The sequence below is a fragment of the Ictalurus punctatus genome, chromosome 13, assembly GCF_001660625.3.
Source record: "Ictalurus punctatus breed USDA103 chromosome 13, Coco_2.0, whole genome shotgun sequence".
Lineage (NCBI taxonomy): Eukaryota > Metazoa > Chordata > Actinopteri > Siluriformes > Ictaluridae > Ictalurus > Ictalurus punctatus.
The window spans coordinates 7,985,280-7,998,958 of record NC_030428.2 but is presented as its reverse complement, the minus strand read 5'-3'; the positions used below and the strand labels follow the sequence as shown (position 1 = coordinate 7,998,958).

At 39.9% G+C, this 13,679-nt stretch overlaps 1 protein-coding gene across 3 annotated transcripts; it reads left to right on the top strand.

Moving 5' to 3' along the window:
* The first annotated feature begins 309 nt into the window (after nt 1-309).
* On the top strand, nt 310-13,595 carry a1cf (apobec1 complementation factor). 3 transcript variants are annotated; one of them, XM_017484101.2, is made up of 12 exons: nt 310-453; nt 2,437-2,580; nt 4,104-4,238; nt 4,539-4,669; nt 4,755-4,993; nt 5,347-5,511; nt 9,067-9,164; nt 9,268-9,547; nt 10,078-10,271; nt 10,719-10,855; nt 11,662-11,831; nt 12,921-13,595. In XM_017484101.2, the coding sequence occupies exons 2-12, from the start codon at nt 2,482-2,484 to the stop codon at nt 13,070-13,072; spliced, it is 1,800 nt and encodes a 599-aa protein (XP_017339590.1). In that variant the 5' UTR covers nt 310-453; nt 2,437-2,481; the 3' UTR covers nt 13,073-13,595. The 3 variants fall into 3 exon arrangements, with proteins under 3 accessions (XP_017339590.1, XP_017339589.1, XP_017339591.1); XM_017484100.2 differs by having other exon boundaries at nt 10,054-10,271; XM_017484102.3 differs by having other exon boundaries at nt 10,054-10,271; nt 11,662-11,840; nt 12,921-13,059.
* Nucleotides 13,596-13,679: the final 84 nt, after the last annotated feature.

Sequence of the window (13,679 nt, the reverse complement as noted above, 5' to 3'; positions counted from 1 at the left end):
CGGTATAAGAACAGCATAAAGTCCACATCTGCAATTTAATAGTTGCAACCATCCTCAACAACACCAAAGAAACATTCTTTCTGAGTGCAACCAAATGAGCAAACAGGTAAAACCATGCTTGGAGGTATCTCGCAGAAGGCCTTGGCTCCAGGGGGTCAATAAGCTGGAGGCACCAAGATCTTTCTGTTCTTGGACAAAGGGCTTTGCATGGACAGAGAGAGAGAGAGAGAGAGAGAGAGAGAGAGAGAGAGAGAGAGAGAGAGAGAGAGAGAGAGAGGCAGGGAGATAGGGCTGGTTAACGTTTAACCCGCCCAGCTTGTAAAGTAGCTCCAGGACAGTGAACCTTTGGAGTTTGATATGATGTGATTACAGAATCACCCGAGTGACATGTTGCCCAGTTCACCAGAATGAGGGTCTGAGTCTTCCATGTGGTGATCTCTGAAAATTGCTCAGGTAAGACCCCACTTTCTTGCTCACAGACTTGGTGCAACTCATTGAGGAACCTTAAGATGATGTTTGACTGACTCAGTTTCAGAACTCTGCTAGCATTCTGTTTTTGTTTGTCACCTGTGAACTGACTTCATTGTGATTGTAAAGGGAGGACACAAGACAGGGGTAAGGCACTTGCATGGCCACCATAATGAATCAACTGGACTCACGGTAACAGATGGGATGTAAAGAAAGGGAATCGATACTTCCTTTATTATTCCTAACGCTGACGAGCACACTGTACATTGCTTATTTGCTTAGTTCAGCTGATAAAGGGGAGTAAAGTTGCTCCTCATAGTGGACCTACATGGATGATCCTGAAATGTGTCTAGTAACCATGTACGAAGGGGCTGTTTTTTCACTTGCTAATTACTTCTTGCTGATAAATATTGTAATGGAAAAAGATAGGCACAAAGCACAATCATTGTGAAATTAATGGCTTTGTTTAGTACACACATAATGCCATTAGGCATGGATTTAACTTCCTTGAAAATTTAATTTTCACAGACAAATAAATGAGTTGCACAATTAAAAAGAAAAGCATCTTCATATGACTAAAATTATACACTAAGCAGAGCAAGTGTTGCTTTCAGGCAGTACAGGACATAGTGGCCTTCGGTTCAGTGTGTATTTAAGCTTTGGTCAACAAAGCCCCAAAAAGCAGGTACTGATCTAAGCCAGATAAGCTGCCGTCTAGTTATCTTGTTTATGCAAACGGTAACCAGGCTAGAGTGGAGAGCACCACAGATAGCCAGGATTTCACTAATGGACCTTTCTCCTACTGTATTATGGCCATCCCCACGATGCTTGGCCACAAAACACATTCTGTTATCAAAGGTGTTTGCCTACTTTTATTTATTTTTATTTTTTGTCAATAGAATGCAATCATTGCAACAGTCATAATGATTTTTTCTGCATGAATCAATTGCTAATTTCCAGCCTACAGTTTGTTACACTGTTAGTCATCAATGATGCTCCTTTTTTCCAACTTGAAAAGCCTTGTGCTCCTTTCAGGATGCCTGAAGTATTCAGGATGAGCTCTTGTGTGTCTATTAGTGATGCCGAATTAATGCTCATGAAGGAGGATCAGTGAGGCAGCTAAAGTTTGTGTGTATCGTGGCAAGGTGAAAGAACAGGGCTTTTCCTTATTTTGGTGTGTCACACACTTATCATGTGTGAAATAATCATGACGCTTAAGTGCAAATATGAATTGAACATGAATGGCAGTCTTGTCTCATCTGACCCTTGTGCTGGAGGAGTGTGCTTGGTTTTCATGTCCCCGCTTTGATCAAGTAAAGCTTAAAAGAGACAAAGACAGGCACTTCATTGATTATTAGAAGTAGTCCATCTTTTTCACATCTGATTCAATCAAGCTGGTAACACAACAGGCTTATCTGCAGTTTGGGTTAATAAGGTTTGGTCTGATTGGCTGAAGGAGCATTTCTGGCAGTGATCACAAAGTTATTTTGTAAGACTTATTTCCCTAATGCTAATTTTGAGGGTTGGGAGATAAACATAGTGTTTATACCCTCAGTTTAAGCAAATACAGTTGTGCTGGTTCAGCTCAGTTAATAATTACACAGCGGTCCTTGACCTGGAACAGAGAAAAATGTGTCTCTCTGCACTCGTAATGCTAATACTAGCTAATAGAGAGAGAAGCAATATACATGAGACATTCTTTTTGAATATCTGAAAGGGAGAGTGGAACTGATAGGGATGCAAGTACAGTTCCTACCAGATATTTGGTACATTTTTTTTTGTGCAACATTTGCAATACCAATAAACAGCTGCACTGTAACCTGATATCTGTTCCCTTAAGCTAAAGTTAAAGAATTATCACTATTTGCATCCCAACAAGGCAAACTAAAGAGCTGGCATGGCTTCTGAGCATGAATCAGCATCTCTGCCTTGTCATTCACGTGTGTTTGAACTTTGATTTAATTTCAGTGAGCACCCCTAATTTTGCTGATTTATTGCTGATAATCACTCACAATGGAAACCAATCAAAAATGCGGGGATGGACTGACTGGCACGCAGAAAGAGGCTGCACTGCGCGCTCTCATCCAGAGCACAGGATATCAATTGCACCAGGTAGGAGCCACCAACGGCAACAGACTATAATACCCAGCATGCCCTGCCTCAGACCAAAATCCAGAGAAAGAGAAAGACAGTGCTGGGTTTGGGATAGAGGGACTGTGAAATTATTCTCTATTTATAATTGAACAGTAAAAATTCCCACACTTTTTTTTGGCTACAAGGATATTTGCTTCACGTTCTAAATTGTTTTAAAAGTATTTTTGTTTGTGAAAACAAAGGATTTAATATAATATATGTTGGAAAACTGACCATCTACAGGTTTCCCTGCATCAAATAAGATGGCAAAACTACCACTAATGCAAATAATTTAATGTTACAAGTCAGTTTTGTAATCATTTCATTGTAGTGGTGTGTTATAGTGCTGTACAAAATCTAGTGAAGTACATTTAAAGAAATTCAATAAAGTGAAGATGCCTATAAAACACATGTTTAAAAACTATAGGTTTTTACCGTATTACAGTAATTAGTAACACATCCAATTACAAATTGAAGCAAATCATAATTTGTTTTTGCATACATCCATTTTTTATGTATAGAATCATGGTGTTTTTTAAGGAAATAAATTGGTAGGTTATTCCAAGTTTCTTTTCATCTCCGCAGGTAAAAATCACCTTAAACCTTAATAGTTTTTTGTTTGTTTATTTGTTTTTAATCAAACATTATATTTTATGTGGCCTCTTACTAAATACAGGCCATTAATTAAAAAATACAAACATTTCTGTGTAACATTGAATTATGGGGGTAAGAAATTACAGACACATTAATGCAGTAGGCTTAAATTAGCCTGTTTGGAGTTACAATTTATATAAAAGTTATTTTTTTTAAAAATGTACATGCAAGACATAACAGACAGAAAAACCTAGGGTGTCTGAGAATTTTGCACAGTACTGTATATATACAAAAAAGAGCATTATATAGTTTAAAACACTGTCATAATTCATACAGTAACCCATAATGTCATGAGAATATTGCCATACTTATAAATTTAGAAGCTATAAGTTATTCAAGAGTATTTATAGTTATAGCACCACCCTGTGCTGAGAAATGAGCACTGTCCTCAATGTCTGTCAAATTAATGCATCTAAATATAAGCTATAGAAATATTAATTTCCAACATTATGGCAAATACTAATACCAATAACTTCTCCACCACATACATTCTCATTGGTTCTTATTTTTCTTATGAACATGGATTATTTGCATGGAATTTAAAAAAAAACCCTCACATTACAGACTATACTGATTCTTCTTAAGAGCAGGTCAGAATCACAATAGTGATAGTAAGTAGGCTAATTACGTGAGCCATCAATGAGCTGGATGAGGTGAAATAAGTACTACAGAAGCACTCCACTGGTGAGATTAAATCTCTCAGCTAAATAATTTTCCATCACTCCATCCTTGCAATAACAAATGGTTTCTTTCAGAGCACTTTGGTAATGAGATGATCTCCTGCTGATCAATGAGTTTTTGGTTTGGTTTGAATGACTGTCTATCATATTTCCTGTTCTGTCCTGTAGGAAAATGGCCAGAGGAGATACGGAGGTCCACCACCCGGTTGGGAAGGCCCACCACCAGAGAGGGGCAGTGAGATCTTTGTGGGCAAATTACCTCGAGACCTCTTTGAGGATGAGCTGGTGCCTCTTTGTGAAAAAGTAAGACATTTTTGTCAACACATCTGTTGGTAATCTGTTGGTAATCCTGACCAAATAACAATTTTGTGTTATCTGAATATCTTCTGAAATTTACTTTTAGTTCAAAGAACATTCAATCTGTCTAGTTTTCTCGGTCTTTGTTTTTAAATAACATTCCTAAAACATAACATGAATGTTTCTAGGGTTACATATGTTCTAATAACACTGTGAAGTAAACTATTATTATGTTCTCTTAACATGGTATTATCATAAAAGGAGAAATGCTATGGTGCTGGTAGTTATTTCTTTTTCCGTTTGTAGTTTGGCAAAATATATGAAGTACGGATGATGATGGATTTCAATGGGAACAACCGAGGTTATGCGTTTGTTACCTTCAGTACAAAACAAGAAGCCAAGAATGCCATGAAGCAACTCAATAATTATGAAATTCGGTAGGACAAAGTGTCTAAAAAATATAATTGATTTTAAGATTTCAGTGCACAGATAACTGCAAGTCACTGCCTAACTATGCTTTAGGAATGGTCGTCTCCTTGGTGTGTGTGCAAGTGTGGACAACTGCCGCCTGTTTGTGGGAGGCATCCCAAAAACCAAGAAGAAAGAGGAGATCCTGGCTGAGATGAAGAAGGTGACAGATGGTGTGGTGGAAGTGATCGTTTACCCTAGTGCTGCTGACAAGAGCAAGAATAGAGGCTTTGCCTTTGTGGAGTACGAGAGCCACCGTGCTGCAGCCATGGCCAGGAGGAAACTGCTGCCAGGTAAAAACACACTGAGAGATAAAAAGTGATAAACACTTATATCAACAAGAGCTTAGAAAAAAGGTTTGCTTGAGGCTTCTTTGTATGGTTGAAGGTTATGTCTTTCTAAAGAGGTTTTACTTGGAACTTTTTCTGAGTGGAAGACCTTTACACATTTAAGGGTTTCCTCAGAATATCAAACCAAATATTTTTAGGGGTGTAGTTTAAATGTTTATAAATTGCTGTCAAAAAAAAAAAAAAAAAAAAAAATTCAGAGCCTCATGCTAGTCTTTGCACACATTCTTTACTTTGTTTAATTCAATGAAACTGCCAGGCCTGCACATGGCACAGTTTGAGACTGTTTGTGTCTACAGGCCGGATCCAGCTCTGGGGTCATGCCATCGCTGTGGACTGGGCAGAGCCAGAAGTGGAAGTGGACGAAGACACAATGTCCACTGTGAAGATCCTCTACATCAGGAACCTTATGCTGGCCACGACAGAAGAGACCATTGAGAAAGAGTTCAATGCTATCAAACCTGGTAATGAAAAAATTCCCTGTCTGAATATACACACATAGAAAAACACAGATTTAAAGAAAAAAATGTAAAAGCTAGTAGCATGGTTTTGCAGTGGGGACCCATGCATCTCCAGGATTCCCACTTTGATCCTAAGGTTGGATTACTATATGGAGTTCCCTTTGAAAGGAAACTCCACGTTGATTGAGCTCAATGCTGTGGGAAGCGCCTTCATGCATGACTGGTATCTGAAGCTTGTGCAACATCATGCCTATTTATAGGCCTGCTGTGATCAGGTGACGTGGCAGTTAAGCACGTTGCGTGATATATAAACGACACCTTTGAATCGTGCCATCAGCCTTAAAATCTTCAGCGAGACTGCATGTCAGTTGTTTGTGTAATACTCCCAAAAAGACTCTTCATTTCCTCTCTATCTTTTCCAAAAAAAAAAGAAAAATCTCTTTACTTTTCTGTCCCGTTAAAAAAAGGAGAAAAGTATGAGTGAGAGAATTCAGGAAGTGTGTTATGTCTTGCTCCCGCTTCATCACGGGGAGGATGGACACACTTTCTGTGTGAAGTGTCTAGGTGTGGCACATGCCAGTGCAGCTCTCGAGAGGTCTGACTGTGGGCATTGTGAACATCTTACAATTTGGCAGCTCCGCTTGCAACTCGCTCTCTTCGTGGCCAAAGGGTGTTGGGTTTCAGAGCCTCGTGGATCTGGGCTGGCCATTGCCAAGGCAGCCAGCTGGCTCAGGTCCTGGGGATCTCGTACGTATCTGGAAAAGGGGCCAGAGATGAGTGCAACTCTATTTCTTTCTCTGTCTTCTGGGTCCGGCCCTCTGCTGGATTTTGGAACTCGCGTTCCGACTCATCCTTCCACTATGGAAAGCCAAAAAAAAAACAAAAAAAACAAAGACAAAAAAATAAATAATTCCTCTCTGACTCCGAGGAGACAGAAGGGTGTGCTAAAAACTGAGAGCAGCATATAAAGAGCTGCTTGAAGTGATTACTAAAGCTGGATGAGGTTTTCTTCTCCCCAGTGAATATAAATCCCTCACCCTGCAGAAAACTCCCGTTTTTTTTCTAGAAGTGCATGATAAAATATCATGCTTTTGGGGGAAAACCATGCATAAGCCATATTTATAGCCCCGTGATGGATTATTTGGCCATCGTGGGGAATGAACGGCATGGCTATTTAGCTATGCTGAAGTTGGAGGAGGCACTTGCGAGCTACCTCTCTCCATCGACGGCAGGTAATTTAGGGGGGCCGTCTTTGTGATCCAAGCCATGTAAGGCCACCATGGCATTGGTGGGCAAGGCCTATGCAGTAGTGGGTCTTGCTTGTGGGTCACTGCAGACAATGACAGTGTTGCAGGCCTACCAAGCAGACCTGGTGAGTGAGCTCGACATATCCACGAGTGGAGCCTGAGGGCCCATGGAGGGATGTATCAGGGGACCTGAGGTTGTTAGGGCAGTTAGCCCCCAGTACTACTGTAGGTCCTCCCCTAGCCAAGGCTGTCCCAAGTTTTCAGTGTTCTCTGGTCAGCAAGCTGTCACAGGGCAAGAAAAATCTGGTGCTTTCCCTCCAATAGACTGTGGAAAAGTTAATGTCACTAAAAGACCATCTGAGAGAGTGGAAACTACTGCCAAAAGTGTCTCCATGGGTTCTGTCTACCTTAGAAAAGGGTTATCGGGTCCAGTTCAGAGCTCGTCCCCTCAGGTTCAGAGATGTGCTCACCACATTAGCCAGCACAGAGCAGAGCCTGACATTAGCACAGGAAGTAAGATCCCTCTTGGACAAAGGGGCCATATTCCCCATTCCCTGAGGGAGGGAGGTTTTTACAGCTGTTATTTCCTGGTCCGCAAAAAAGATTGGAATATGCGGCCAGTTTTAGATCTGCGTCATCCGAACTGTACTCTTCAGAGATACAGTTTCAAGATGCTGATGCCCAAACATCTTTCCACATATTCAGTTTGAGGACTGGCTTGTGACGATAGATCTAAAAGATGCATATTTCCACATAAATCTATTGCCCAATCAGAGGAAGTTCCTGAGGTTTGCATTTGGAGGCAACACATACCAATATTGAGTTCTTCCATTTGGGCTAGCTTTATCCCCTCGCACCTTCACAAAGTGCATAGATGTCATTCTGGCTCCATTGTGACTCCAGGGCATCCGTGTACTAAACGACCTGGATGACTGGTTAATTTCTAGCATGATCCAGGGAACTGGCGGTTCAACATCGAGATGCTGTTCTCGCCCACATGAAGAGCTTGGAGCTCATGTTGAACCTCAGAAAAGTATGCAGAGGACAACTTTTCTAGAGGTTATAAGGATTCTACTATGATTAGGATGTTTCTATCCCCAACATGCGTAGGGTCAATCATATCAACATTGAGCAAGATAAAGCTGGATCTTGGCACCCCCTCCAGTCTCTATGAGAGATTGTTGGAGCTTATGGCAGCAGCAGCCAACATCATTCCGCTGGGGCTATTGCACAGGAGACCATTACAGTGGTGGCTGAAAAGTCGGAGGTTTTGTACGAGGATGAAACCTCTGAGAGTAATCAGTGTCATGCTGCGATGCCTACGTGCTCTGAGAATTTGGAAGTGTCCCCGGTTTCTAGCCTTGGGTCACACTCTAGGGGTGTCTCCTTATCACAAGATGGTAATGACAGACACCTCCATCACAGGCTGGGATGCGATCTTAGAATTGAATCATTAGAAACATTAGAATCCTGTGAATTGCGTCTTCGCTTCAGATAATAGAGGCTGATGGCATGGTTCACAGGTGTCCTTTATATATCATGCAATGGGCTTAATTGCCATGTCACCTGATCACGGCAGGCCTACAAATAGGCATGATGTTACACAAGCTTCAGATAGCGGTCACGCGCAAGGGCGCTTCCCACAGCGTTGAGCTCACACAACGTCTCGTTCCCTTCACAGGGAACACGGTTACATGTATATCCCAGATGTTTCTGTGCATGTTCTCCCCATGTCCAAGTGGATTTTCTCTGGGATTTCTGGTTTCTTCCCACCTCCCAAAAACATGTCTGTAATTGGACTGGCAACTCTAGATTGTCCCTAGGTGTGAAAGATTGTGTAAATGGGTGTGTGAATGGTGGCGTGCCCTGGACAGGCATCCCATCCAGAGTTTATTTACAACTCATGTCCAGTGTTCCCAGGATAGTCTTTAGATCCACGGTGATCCTGGCCACGATAAAGTGGCTACTGGAGATGAATGAATGAACGAATTATATAAAATCCCACTTTCAAAAGGTCCTGGTGTTTGCATGAATTATTTAAGGTTTTTTCAAATGCTATGTAAAAAAATTAAGAGATGTACAGCATTTTGACATCGCAAACTATTAAATTGCTCTTCTTTGACTTCTGCTCCTACCTGTCCTAAAATGTTATGTTTGTGTGAGTGTGTGAATGGGTGAATGAGAAACTGTGTAAAGCACTTTGTAGAGCTGCTAAGGTTAAAAGGCACTAAATAAGTGCAGTCCATTTACAATTTAATTAAAATCAAAATCTTGGTGGCAGGATTAAAAGATATATCTGATGTCCTTACAGGTGCAGTGGAGAGGGTGAAGAAGATCAGGGACTATGCTTTTGTTCACTTCTCTCAGAGGGAGGATGCCATTGCAGCTATGAATGCATTGAACGGAAAGGTGGAATAATTTCTTGTGGCTGCAACATTCAAAAATCATTCCACATAATGTAACACATTTTGATCACATGACACAGTGGGTAATAAACTATTTAACCCTTCAGGTGATTGATAGCTCTCCTATAGAGGTGACATTGGCCAAGCCAGTGGATAAAGACAGTTATGTGCGTTACACTCGTGGCACTGGGGGACGAGGGGCGGCTCTGCTGCAGGGTGACTACACCTACACACTGGGTCAGATGTATGATCCCTCAGCTGCATACCTGGGTGCCCCTGTGTTTTATGCACCTCATGCTTATGCAGCGCTGCCCAGTCAGTTCCGCTTCCCCACTGCTAAGGGCCATGTGAGCACTCGGGGTCTGGTGCGTCCACCCTCTGTCAGAGGTGAGTGTCTTACAGTACTCACAAATCAGCATTTCTGAGCAGGCTGATCCCTGCAAATTGTATTTCAAAAAAATCCAAATCAACAACTAGTCATCAAATGTATATTATTGTATTAAGCCATGTTAGCTGAGTTTAAATGAATTAACATTCTTAATTATAACATTAATAATAATAATTAGATGCTCAGACAATGTGTAAAACAAAGTCCAAAATAAGCAAAATGTTCCATTGTATTGTGTGACATTTGCCTGTCAGATGAACTATGTGGCATTTGGTGTAGCATTTTCTTTTGAATTTCTTCTCCATGCCTGCATAATACAGTCATGTGATTACTAGAAATTGGGACATCAGCATCAATCTGCAAATAAAATGACATCACAAATCAGAGCTACTTAGACAGGGTATCAGAGCCTGTACTGTGCTGGCTTGGAACTATCTGAATCTTGATCGAAACCCAGGTGATTTCTGGTGATTTGATTCGATTCAATGCCTTCTTGCATTCCTAGAAATTTACATGAATATGCCTGTAGGGGCGGCAGGTGTGCGTGGGCTGGGCGGTCGAGGCTACCTTGCCTATGCGGGCGTGGGCCGTGGCTGCCCCACATATCAGCTAAAGTCTGACAAACACCCTGAGGACAAACTCTACGACCTTCTCCCTGGCATGGAGCTCACGCCCATGAACCCCGTCACCCTGAAGCCACAGGGAATCAAACATGCTCCACAGGTAAACACACAGAAACAAAAAACATCACTATTTCCAGCAGTCTGTTCATGATGGAATGATATAATTGTCTGATTTCAATCAGATATTATTGGACACCAAGTTATCAATAAATCCACCAAACTGTAAATTAATTAGACCTTTTTTATAATTGTAAGTGAATATAACGTATGGTATACTTCAGAGTTAGCCAAGATATGCAAAAAGTTTCACTAAACTGTATGATATTTGCTTGTCCAATGAATAGTGTAACTCTTTGGAAACATGGTGTAGAGTATTTGGATCTGTATTTTCTGAAAGGAGAGACCTAGATTATATTCAAACTAAAATTCTAGTATGCTAATGCAAATCGTTTTACCAGGAGATATTGATAAAACCTTTATTTCTTGAATAGGGTAAAAGTGTAAGCTATACACATGTACATATATAGTAATGGTGTCTATTTTACAGATCTTGGAAGATATCTGTCAGAAGAATAACTGGGGACAGCCAGTATACCAACTTCACTCTGCCATTGGACCAGATCAGAGGCAGCTTTTCCTTTACAAAATCACCATCCCTGCTCTGGCCAATCAGTACCCCAACATGTAAGCTGAAATCTTCTCAATTCGACTTTTTGTAGCTGCACCTACAGAAAAGTACATAAGTCTGAACCTACTACCACTATTTTCATTTCAAATTATTAATTTTTACTAACTTAAACAAATATTAACACTCCATTAATTCATTGATTAATATACAATGATGATTATAATAATAACGCATACTTGTTTCAGCATTATTTTAAGCTTAGATACATCCATTTTCTTCTAAAATTACATTTATCTGATTATTTCATGACTCTTTTGTGAAAATTGTTTTGATGCCAATATATTTCTTTGAAACTGAAACTTACATACATCACACAGTGCATAGATGTCACCGTCTATCACCAGTGAACACCAAATTCATCTAGTTCAGTCTTGTGTTATCGTTGTCTTTGGTTTCATTATAGTCTTCTTACCTTTTCTAAAGAATGATTTAATCTTATTTGAGAAGCAGAATTTGAGAAAATGTTATGATTATTTTATGATTAAATAAACAAAAATAGTCCATGGATGTTGCATCAGAATTTTGATACTTACCCTAGTGTTCAAACCATAATCTACACAGTAAAAAGTCTGTGCAGTCTGTGTGAAAAGTTTACATTTATATAGTTGGATCACATTTAACTAAGTATGCAGAGCATCTTGCTGTAAATGAATGGTGTTCTGTTGATAATCACAATTGTCAGAACTTTTGGGGCAATTTAAGCATTTTTACAGATTTTTTTATGGGAGTTTTTGGATTGACAAAAAAACTTCACTAACATGCAAGGCAACTAACCTTAATCCTTACCATTCTTTATTTGTAGACACCCTTTCACCCCAGCTAAACTGTGTGCAGCAGTAGATGAAGCCAAAATCCATGCAGCAGAGCATGCACTGCAGACTCTGGGTCTACACACAGAGAGCACCGATACTTCTGCTGCTGCCGCTGCCGCTGCTGCTGCTGCTACCGCCGCTGCTGCTGTGGCATTCCCAGGTATGTAAGGTCTGTAATATACCTATTATAACTTTATTAAAATTACATTATTAAGTAAAAGCTACTTTTATGCTTAAATTTTAGCAATTTTTTGGTTAGAAAAGGTTTCTGTGTGTTCTGACAATGTTCTCCTACAATGTTGCTGCAACATATTTAGTTAGTAAGATCATTACCACTAATATTTGTAAAACAGGGGTATAGCCAGACCATTTACAAATGGGGCAGTCAGGTTAGATCCAATGTTTATTTATTGGGGTGCCAGTCTAGGGTGAGGCAAAATACTAATCCTTATTTATTGAAAATTACATAGTAATTGCAAACATACACTATGTGGCCAAAAGTATGTGGATTCCATCACATGTGATGGTGAACATCACACCCATATGTGATTCTTCCCCAAATGTTTGGCACAAAGTTGGAAGCACACAATTGTATAGGATGCATTTGTATGCTGCAGCATTAAGATTCCACTTCACTGGAACTAAGAAGCCCAAATCTGTTCCAGCATGACAATACCCCTTTGCACAAAGCAAGCTCCAGAAAGAAATAGCTTGCAAAGTTTGGTGTTGAAGATCTCGAGTAGATTGCACAGAGCCCTGACCTCAACCCCATCTTTTGGATGAATTGGCATGCCAACTAAATCCCAGCCCCTTTTGCCCCAACATCAGAGCCTGACTGAATTAATGCTCTTGTGATTGAATGATCACAAATCCACACAGCCACACTCCAAAATTTAGTGGAAAGCCTTTCCAGGAATTATGAAGATTATTATAACAGCAACAGGGGACTAAATCTAAAATATGATCATTAAAAAAAAAAGCACATATGGGTTTAATTGGTAAGGTGTCCACATACTTTTTTTCCCATATAGCATAACATTAAACTGAATTTAATGAAGCACACTTGTATTATGAATTCCATATCATTAGCTGATGGTCACTAAACGAAATAAAGAAATTCAGTGTTTTGTTGTTATTGAAACTAAACTTATCACAGCAATCTTGGTAAGCATACTGTAAACTCATGTCCATAATGTCTTAGATGCTAGTGCAGAATTTAACTCTTATTTCTCCCCATGTCTATTTCCAGGATATGCAATCGCCAACACCACTGGCACCATGGCTACTTCTCAGCTCAAACAGACTGTGTCTCTGGGTCAGGACCTGGCAGCCTATGCCACCTACGAGGGTTATCCAGCGTTCGCTGTCACCACTCGCGGAGATGCTTATGGTGTATTCTAAAAACACAAAACCAGCACAGTGTCTGATATGGCCATTCAAATCTGGAACAGCATGTTTTGTGTTTAGTTGAGCAGAGATGACTGCTAATGTTCCTTGAATGCCATGTCCAGTTCACTTTCATTATATAGAACGCAAGTCAGTTTTTGTCTTAAAATATCTTTTATATAAGTTGTTAGGGATAAATAAGTCATTAGGTAGCATCCATACAGCTCTTAAAAGACACAAGGTTTTAAAACCTGCCCGTGTATGAGATCGGAATTTAAATCAAGGTTTTTCAGGGTTAGTGAAAATGCCATTAAATGTACAGTTAGGATTATAATATACCAAAACCAACACACTACCCGTAGCAATGGATGTCATTGTCATACAGCTTTGATATTTGATTTATTTGGTATGTAAAGTTTGTGCTAGTTGTGCAAGTGTTTCAGTATTTACTTTAATAAAATATATTAGGAGTGTTTAATATAACAAAAACCTATACATATGCTTTCATGTTGCTATGCAATTTGTCTGTTCTTTTTTCTTTCTTTTTTTAAAAAACTTGGCATTATACTTTTTTTCTTAGCATTGTAAGATTTTATTCCTCTGTGTTATGACATTTATAATA